General features: G+C 33.3%; 1 protein-coding gene across 1 annotated transcript; it reads right to left on the bottom strand.

Moving 5' to 3' along the window:
* Positions 1 to 2264: 2264 nt before the first annotated feature.
* LOC107843054 (ribonuclease MRP protein subunit POP4) lies at positions 2265 to 7889 on the bottom strand. Its single transcript, XM_016687195.2, has 10 exons — positions 7863 to 7889; positions 7569 to 7793; positions 5763 to 5798; positions 5595 to 5671; positions 5242 to 5504; positions 4152 to 4220; positions 3969 to 4027; positions 3515 to 3616; positions 2748 to 2894; positions 2265 to 2656 (listed from the first exon to the last, which is right to left on the bottom strand). Exons 2-9 carry the CDS (start codon positions 7753 to 7755, stop codon positions 2797 to 2799), a joined length of 891 nt encoding a protein of 296 aa, XP_016542681.1. The 5' UTR covers positions 7756 to 7793; positions 7863 to 7889; the 3' UTR covers positions 2265 to 2656; positions 2748 to 2796.
* Positions 7890 to 10369: the final 2480 nt, after the last annotated feature.

Genomic DNA, 10369 nt, shown 5'->3' with positions numbered 1-10369 from the left:
AAATTATTTTACTTTTTTTTATTTTTCTCAAAATTTATAAATTGTCTAAACCAAAATAATAATTATAAAATTCAGAAAGATCTGAGGCCTAAATCAAGGCTTTAATTACTAGCCTCTTCTATGAGCCATCTTTTAATGTTGATATTCTCAATCAAATTTTTTTAATCTCTCACTAAGATAAGACAATAATGACCCAAAAAGAATAGCGAATATGTCATTCAGTTCCTAAATATGTGGTGTATTATTCACAACAAAAATAGTGGAGTAAAATTAAAATATATTAAAATACCCATAAAATTCTTTCATAATTAATATAAAATGAGACAAAAAAATCTACATGACTCTGATCTAGTGATTATTCTATTAGGTGAACTCTATTACATTATCCAGAAACCTCAATTATGGAGTGATAGTATGATTTAAACACCAATAAAGGATAAAATAGTTAAACATCCCTCAAATTAATGTTCTTCATAAAGCGTGTAAAAAAAAATCAGATAAAGAATTTGAGATGAAAAAGGTATATCATAATAGATCGGGCATTAGTGTATCGAATTAACTAGATGCATGACGGCTAATTGTAAACATAATGATTTTTTATTTTTTTTTGCTTTGTTTAGATAATTTAGGGGTATTCTTTATGTTTAATTAATTTTATTAAAAACATTGGAAAATATTTAATTAATTGTTTTGAAGATTATCCAATTAATCTTACCCATTAGAATACCTATGTTTTGGATTAAAATCTTTGATTAGTAACGAGTACCCATAAATTTCCTTTCATAGACTATGTTGTAGGTTATCTAAATGGATATAAAATCATTTATAATTTAAGATAAAATCATTTCCAAATATGAACTTAATACACCTAATAAGTTCAAAATTTCCATAGTATAAAGTAATTAAAAGAATATCATATTGAATATTTTTCTTGATTTTGATCATTAATATAGAGATTTTCTTAGCCTTTTTAAAATAAACTATATATTAACCATCATTCCAATTACAAAAAAGACTTCAAAAAAAAAAATGGCTGAAAAATGTCTCTTAATGACATCTTTAGCAATTCTTGTTTGTCATCCAAGTTCTACAATTAAATGCTTTAAGCCAAAGCCAAGTTCAACTAATTCTCCAAACAAAGAAAAAAATCCTTCAAAATCAAGAAAAGGGACGATGTTTAATTCTTGTACCAACATGTGTGATTCTCCAAGAATGAATGTGCACAAACCGCTTAAGCTATTAGATGAGATAGTTGAACCGAATCCTTTAAAAACTATAGTGGAAAATGTTTTTCGATTCGGATGGAAGCATGGAGTTGGATACAAAATTGAGAAAATCTTGAAAGTGAATCATAGTGAAAAAGTTTGGGAAAATTTTGAAGAGTGCAAGGAGATGGCGATGAATTCAAGATCTACGAGAAGTTCAAGTAAAAAAAGTGTAGAGGGAGTTTTCTACCATGGTGCAACTATTACTTGTTTGTTTGGCCTTGACAAGTCTATAAGAATTTGTAACAAGAAAACATGTGGTGTATGCAAATTCATAGGCCAAAATTATGGAATTCATGAGAAAACTTATAATTTGATTGAATCATTTTCTACTAGTAGTTGGAGTGCGCATAGAAAACTTATGAAGCAATGTGGAGATGGAGTTTCAATGAAGGCTATTATAATGTCAAAGGTAATTGCAAAATGCAAAGGAGAAAACAAGGGAGAAGTCAATATTTTGAATCCAATGGCTATATTGCCTTGCTTTGTTATTATATATAGTCTATATTAATATAGACCAAAAGTATGTCACATGAGTTTCAGTCTATGTTGCTTGAATTCTTTAAAAATGTCAATTTGTGTATGCTGAATTATCCAAGAGTAGTATATTGGAGGATCCGACACGGGTACAATAAAACTTTTGAAGAATCCGAGCAACGTAGGTTTCAGCCACTTCTTTCACTTTAGGTTTCAGCCATTTCTTTCACTTTAGAAGAACTATGAAAGTGGAGTTGTTTTTCTTTTTAAAATGATTGTTGTTTTCTTTCTATAGTGCTCAATTCTCTGAGTCAATCCTTAACACATATAACTAAATATATTTCAGAATTTTAAATTTAATGATTTGTATTCTTGTTGCTAAACTTACTACTACAAAATTATGAGTTTACAAAGTAGTATAATTCAGATTTTCAACTCGATTTTTCATACCAAACCAAATGCAAGAAGTGAAGCTTTCTCCAAGAAAACTCCAGCTCCTTTCTTTTAACAGTAAAATCAATATGATAAATAACTCTTTCTAAATAAAAGTTAAACTGTACAACTTAAATGACCCAAGGAATATCCCAATTTGGAAAATGAATTTTTGTCTATAGGAAACAACCTCTCTACCTTCACATGGTAGGGTAAGGTTGCATACATACTGCTCGCCTGAGACACCACTAGTGGGGATTACACGGGGTATGTTGTTGAATTGCAACTGATAGGCTAAATATAATTCAATTCTAATACAGTATTCAAATTTCAAAAACTTATTGCCCCCTTAGATGCCGCCTTTGTTCTCCCACTCTAAATCCAACGTAGTCTTTCTTTTGATCAGCGTTGGCTAAAAGAACGAAACCCAGGCAAAGTGATCCTCCAGGAAATAATACAGCTATTTAATCTGAAAGACGATACTGCACAAAGTCAAAAAGGATGTTTAGTAATAACCAGAGCTTATGGCAACATTTTTTGACATGTAGTTGTGAATAAAGACGCTCTTCTCACCTGAAATGCCAGGAAATTACCCATATAATAAATATCCGTCTTAACAATATCATGTAGTCATGTTTCTCGAACTGAGTTTATCTCCAAGCAATGTAACTTTCCAGCAATCCACTTGTAGCATAAATACCGAAAGCTTTTTCGGTACAACTGCAATTCAGATGAGCGATAACATGAGAAAAGGCAGTGAAAAAACAAGTACTAACAAGAACTGAACTTCTGCATTCTTGCCCCACCCCCTTCTCCTCTAGGCACAAATCGATAAGGAAAAGACAAACTATGTTGCTCGGATTCCTCAAAAATGCCACCAAGTGTGTGTCAGATCCGATACGACAAGCAGCTTTTTTGGAGCGTCCAAGCAAACATAGAAGAGTAGTTTTCCTTAGCTTGGTTTAAGATTTTCACGTAAGAGGTCGAAGTTTGCTAGTAAATTATTCATGCCTTATATGCAAAAGAGTAACTGATGGATTATAGGTTACTGTTCCAAATTATGTATAATAGACACCCTTGAGGTACAATGAAAACTAACAAAACTTGAAAATACTGCCTCAATTGGTGGTACAATTCATTGTTATCAAGGTGAATGGTGGCCCAAGAAAATATCACTCAACCAAGAAGACAAAGAAAAAGAAGACGATAGAAGCAAGCAAGCATCAGAATTTGTTCTACTTCGGTATCAATGCTACTGAAAGAAGACTGCAGCGGACAATACTTGCTACTTATATGCTCATATAGCATCTACTGAAATTCTTAAGTTGAACAGGACAAACCTTTGAATTTGTTTTCTTCTGTGATTATTCCAAATGTTTCTACGGTCTCACGAATCATGATGCCACGTACACCAATTAAGCCTGCTATTTTGCACTGAACAACTGCGAGAAATAAATGACACAATGCTTCAAAAACAAAGAGTTACATTATCTGTGTGCATGTACCACACAGTGCAACAGTTAAACAGTGAAAATTTTCTCTACTAAGTTCTATTAGATAAAGATAACCAACTAGGTCACCAGCACGCCCTTAATGCTGAATAATACAACATTACCAGCTTCAAAAAACATAACCCTCTTATCATAATTTAGCTCATCACAAAGAATGCTTAGATCCATCCGAAACATTAATGACAGGACAGAATCCGCGATAATAATATAGCATTTCCTTGTTACAGTTTTAAAGGATCTTCCTAAAAGACTTAAAGAGGAGACGATGTGTTTTATACTTCACCTAGAATTAGTGCACCATGCAAGTCTGCATTAAGAATACATTGTGATAACTGATTTTTCCTGCAAGACCAATACTGCAGGTGAGAGAGACATACAAGTCAATTGTTTATTAGAGTCACAAGAGAAAAGGCGTTTCTTAAAGAAAAACAAAAGCATAAAAAATGCGAGGAAACAAAAAGCCAACCCAATGTTCTTCAGGAGTTTTGTTACGTAGTCTTTCCACTTATCATGCATTGGCTTGAAGATGTCATAGCTGCAGAACAAGCCATAGAGGAGTTTTCAGAATAAGAGATGATCTGGGCAACACCGGAAAGTGAGTATGTAACTTTGCAGCTCAAATCAATACTCCACATTAAATTAAAAAGGAAAAAAGAACAGAAAAAGGGGGGAGAAAAGAGACCAACCACACGGTGTAAGATATCCATTTTTGGACTTTGAATTTCTATCTAAGTAATATCTACCATTAACAACATAAGGGACAAGTAATAGAAACCTATTCATCTTTTGTCCTCTCAGGGATAACTATGCAGATAATTACCACACCAGATCAAATGATATGAAGGCCATGATGGATATTTTGAAGTCATTACACAATTATGTAATATTACAACTCCTTGTTAATAGTCACAGAACCTTCTGGTTGCTGACCATTAATAAAATATGTTTAATGATAAAAAAAATAATAAAAATTACCACAGTAGATAGAGAACAACATATATCACATGCCACATGAAATTCAATGTAACAGTTGATCTCTTTTTTTTTTTTTGGATAACCGTGGTGTCCGGACCAGTTTGTGAGCAGCTCAACTATTTCCACGGGATACCTGTCACTTCTTACCACCAAGAGGTACCAAGTAACTCTATTCACCAAGGCTAGAACAGATGAGAAGAAATCATCCGGTGTTTGTCTCTGTTGGGAATTGAACCTGAGACTCATGGTGCTCAACCCAACTTCATTGAACTACTAGGCCACACCCTTGGGTGCGTAACAATTGATCACTTAATCAAGACCATCACAAGGAAAGATCATCTAACTGAGAATAATTCACATCAATTTCTTTTAAGACGGAGAAAAGATCGTGTGAATTATTCTTTAATAAGATGACCTTTTCATGTGATGACTCTTAATTAAGGGATTAACTGCTACACTGAATCAAGTCAAACAAAAATGTGAACCAGCAGTGCACTGTAGCTAGTTAGAAACTACTCATAATTCCTCACTGATAAGGGCAGGAAGTTCTAAAAAGGTATTAAAAAGGAGACACAACTCACTCATGGAACTCTTGCGGCAAATCAAATGATCCGAACTTCTTATGCTGCTTTATGGACATACGTCTTTTAGATCTCTTTGACTGTCTCTGCAAAGGCCGACTACGAGCTCCAGTAGCAATGCTGCTTTTTTGCACAACATTATCAAGAAGAATCCAGTTATCTACTTTCACATTCTTTGACCCCTGCATATATTTCTGGGCTGAATCACCATGTTGGAGAAGATCGTGCAAAATATCGTTAACAGTTGTGTTGTTACCAGAACTCTGCAACAAACAAAGGGGATGAGTAATGACGAAGCTACTAACTAATGGTGCGCATAAGTGAAGCATTATATTGATCACATAGATCCTTACCTCCGTGGTCATTTTCAGAAGATTATTGTCTACTGAATGGGATATCTGAAGGTATGCTGGATTATTCAGTTCAACATCTATGTTGCAGGATGAAAGTCCTCGATTAGTCTCATGTATACCTTTCTATAGATAAAAATGCAAGAGAAGCATACGGAGGAAAGGTTGTACCTTGAGCAGATGTATGGCCAGAAAAAGATAAATAGCCTACAAATAAACCAGGTTTGGATGAGATAAATCAAGAGGGATTCATTTTGTTTATTTTCGGGAGTAAAATCAAGAAGGATCACGTTAAAATGTCTAACTTACATTTCTGGAAACTGCCGACTTTACACTGTCCAAACTTTTACAGATATATCAAAGAGAATAAACGAAAGAAAATCAACAGTTTAGCACTGAACTGAACTTAGGGTTCTGAAACCTTCTAGACAGATTACAAATTCACTCTAGACTTCATTGCATTGTCTTCAACATTTTCTACAATGCTGCCTAAATCCCAATCTGAAATTCATCGCCCTTTTCCTTGTATATTTGTTTCTTTATTTTTGTACTAACTCAAAGTATCGGTGCAATGTCCTTATCTGGTGGCTAGAGAAGCAGCGCAATGCAATGGCATTCAATGAATTTGGTAGGCCATTCATAATAACCAAGGAATAAGAAGAGAAAACCAGATTAAGAGGTCTTGATGCTCAAAAAGCCAACACTACTGGAAAAGCCATAGGCTTGCACTCTCCCCACTTTCTCTTAGTCCTAAGGGCATGGTCAAGAAGCTTTAGAGCCCTGACTACAAGGTCACTATCAGAAATGATGGTGCAACCATCTTGGAACAGATGGATGTTGGCAATGAGAACACAAATTTGATGGTTGAGTTGGCGCAAAGTTAAGATTACGATATTGGTGATGGAACTATTGAAGTTGTTTTCACGGCTGAGACACTTCTAGAACAAGCGGAAAAGTTGTCAGAGCATGGTATTCACCCTATTTGAATCACAGACGGATATGAATTGGCTTAAAAGGATAGCAGATGAGCATTTGGGGCACCTTGCACAGAAGTTTGAATTTGGTGTGAATAAGTTTGAATCTTTGATTCGAACTTGCAGGACTACTTTGTCATCTAAAATAGTGAAGAGATGCAAGTGTAGGCATGGTTGAGATTTCTGCAAAAGCTGGTCTAGCTTATTGCAGATTCCAAATCATCCTAGCCGGTACTTGTATGCAGCACTCGTACGGAGCATAAAGGTTCGGTACATTTTTCTTATCTGCATCCGAATCTTAACCCTTAAGGACGGGACCCTACACTATTCTCGTTAGAGAAGAAGAATATTAGTTAGGACCTAATCAAAGTTGACAAAATGGTGGAAAGTTAAGGGATCGAGAGCTAATTTATGGAATTGCAGTTGACAAAGATATGAGTCATCCTCAGATATCTTCAAATGCGAAAGAAAATCAATGAAGCAAAAATTGCCGTTTTGACTTGTAGTTTTGTGCCTCCAATACCAAAGACTGTGCCTAAACTTGACGATGATATAGTGGAAAAAATTTCAAACTTTACTCAACAGGAGTACAAGTTGGAACAGAGGAGTGCTAATATTACATGGAGAAGGAAAGTTGAAAAAACAACGTAACTTCGCTCTGATGAACTAAACACATTAGCTGCTAGCTTTAAACTTGAAATTCGTTTAACAAAAAGCATTAAATTAACCCCCGCAAAAAATTGAACATAATTCCACCTAATCCGCATACATAACTGGTTCAAACTGCAGATTAAGGAGAGAACTTTACAGCAATTTGATAGTCGGGCATAAAAAATAAAATCACGAATTATACCATATATGAACAATACTAAAATCATTTTTTTTAATGTGTGTACACATACTATATATTACTATTAAATCCCATTGGTTTCTTCCTATTTGAACCTCTCAGCGAAATTTCTAACAGAGTAAAACGAAGGGGGAAAAGGTAAGCTTACAAAACCTTTTTTGGACGATGAAGGAGCTGTTGATTTTAGCTGCGAAGGGGAAGAACTTTTAGTGTTGTTTCCAGTTGTGGTAACGGAAATTTTTTGGTGCTTGTGATTTTGTTGATGATGAATTTCAGCTTTTGCTTGAGCGAATCTTCGTTCTAATGCTTCCATTGTTCGCTTCTTTTGCTCTTCTGCCATTGTTGTGCTTCGTATCTCCTTGGAGCTATTCGATTTTTCTATAAATATATATAGTAGTAATTAATTAGGGAAAAATATGTGTAATCAGGCAAAATTTGCAGACCCACCTGAATTTTGCTGGCGTCTATCACCCCTATATTATTTTTAGGAATCGTTTGGCAGAATGTGTATAGATAATACAAAATATTAATAATATTTGTATTAGTAATATTTTTATTAGCTATGCTTATATTTTTTTTATGTACTGTTTGGTTTGATATATTAAAAATAACATGAATTACATCATTCCTAAGAAAAAAAATAATTTTTTTACAAAAATAGTATATACCCTCCATATATATGTTGGAAAGGATTTGGAAAATTTTTTGAGGGATAATAGTGTCTTTAACCATGTTAATACATGCATTAGATTCATTGCATTACTAATGTCATAGATTTTGAGGTATTAATAATACACACCTCAATACACAATAGAATGTATAACGAATACATAGGGGTCGTTTGGTAGAGTGCATGAGAAAGTTAATTCATTCATTAGTTTAATATGTTAATTACTAATACATATTAAACTAATGAATGAATTAACTTTCTCATGCACTCTACCAAACGATCCCTTATAGTATTTAATTGGTGTGTATTTACCTCTTATCAAATATTTTTTTCGTGCTACGTAAAATACACGCAATAATAATCTAAGTATCAAATATATATTAGTCTAATACGTTAAAAAATAATAGAAATCCCACAAAACTCAGTATGCCAAATTTTGACAAAGTATAACTATTTTTTCGTAACTTTTCCCCTATTAATTATTACCATTATATATGACTATATGAGAATATATATATGTGGTGAATCGTTTTCAACCTCCCGGGTTTTCCCCCTTTGTGGGCTTTTTGCCTTTTTCTCTGATATTTGGGCCACGATAGACTGAGCTCGACCCAACTATTATTTCGTTTTGGTTCGACAAAATTTCATGGGACAGCCTATTGGAGGCTCCTATTTAACTTAAGGCCAATTTAAAAAATTATTATTCCTTTTGTCTCAAAATAAATGTTGACTTAGCAAAAGAAAATCTGTCCAAAAGAAAGGATTGTCACTTTAGAATTTCGAAACAAAAAGTAATGCCGTCAAATCTTTGAAAATTTCATGACTGCTATATTGAGGTATCGTTATACAAGTATATTGCATTTAAAGTTGATCTCATTTAATTGTTGTAAACAAAAGTATGCAAAATAGAAAGAGCATGAGCATAAAAAAGACAAAACATTAATAATTTTTTCATTGTGAAGTTATGAAATAATTGATGTGCACCATTTAAATATAATATTTACCTTAAGATTAGAAATTCATACTTGAAATTTACTATGTGCATGACATTAATGGTGATTAGCATAAATATTTTGATATTGTAATGTATACATAATATATTTCTTACAAAATATTATTACATAATATTTGATTATGTTTTTATAGAAATATAATTTTACTTAGGCCTCATTTGTTTGGACTTAATGGAGGTCTGAATCTGAATGGTTCGGACTTCAGACCATTAAGTGCATTTGTTTTGTATTAAGATTTTAACTCTTAATAGGTCTGAATAGGTGTTAATCATTGAGATCTAGAACCAAGTCTTAATAAGTCTGAATGGATATTCTAGTGTTGGATAATATTCACCACTCTATTCATAATCAGAGTTACCATCACTAACCACCTCTGCCACCATCACCATTGTCAACCACTACCCACCACCAACAATCACCTCCACTATCACCTCCACTATCACAACCACCATCGACAAAAAATACTGCTACCAACCACAATTATCAACCACTACCACACCTACTACCTCTTTTATTTTAATTATATTCACCACCACCATTGCCGTCAACAACCACTAGCGGTCAATCCCTACTACAAACCAACTCATCTATCACAACTAGCACCACCACTAACTACCACTAATACATCACAACCTCTACACATTCTTTGGTCGCCACCACCAATGTCACTAGTAATGCCGTTTCTACCACTACTTCAACCAGTACCATCGCTACAATTTATCTCTACTAACAACCATCTCTACCATCACAACAAATAACATCTCCAACTAGCACCAACACATCATCAATCATCATGCATTTATGTTTCAACCAATACAATTAACACCTTAAACTACTAACATCAGTCAATGTCACATTACAACAACCACCATCACCATCAATCTCCACCATCATAACAGTCACTACAATACCAACCATCACAATTATCACCACAACAATATTAATCACTAATATCAATTATTGTCACCACAACCACCATTATAATCCATCTCCACTATCACTAACAAACATAAATATTTTTTCTCAATTAAATACTAATAATTTTATTGTATTAAATTACATACTTTTTAAATATATAATTAATTTTTTATTTGAATTTTATTTTATTTTTTATTATGTATACAAATAATTTTTTTTACACATTCAGATGTTGAAAAACAAACAGTCTTAATCATTTCGTTTTCAAATTTAAAGATAACATCTTAATCATTCAGATGTACATTCAGATTCAAATTAAAGATAACATCTTAATCATTCAGATGTACATTCAG

This window comes from Capsicum annuum, chromosome 9, assembly GCF_002878395.1.
Source record: "Capsicum annuum cultivar UCD-10X-F1 chromosome 9, UCD10Xv1.1, whole genome shotgun sequence".
Lineage (NCBI taxonomy): Eukaryota > Viridiplantae > Streptophyta > Magnoliopsida > Solanales > Solanaceae > Capsicum > Capsicum annuum.
The sequence above is the reverse complement of the archived record's forward strand: the minus strand, read 5'-3'. Positions and strand labels throughout refer to the sequence as shown.

What these genes read in the sequence shown, in the direction of transcription:
- LOC107843054 (XM_016687195.2), bottom strand. Translation starts at nt 7,755, where the DNA reads ATGGCAGAAGAGCAAAAGAAGCGAACAATGGAAGCATTAGAACGAAGA. An exon ending in TGGCCATACATCTGCTCAAG is followed by an intron (nt 5,672 to 5,762) that starts GTACAACCTTTC and finishes CCTGCAACATAG; the next exon opens with ATGTTGAACTGAATAATCCA. An exon ending in AAACTCCTGAAGAACATTGG is followed by an intron (nt 4,028 to 4,151) that starts GTTGGCTTTTTG and finishes TTGGTCTTGCAG; the next exon opens with GAAAAATCAGTTATCACAAT.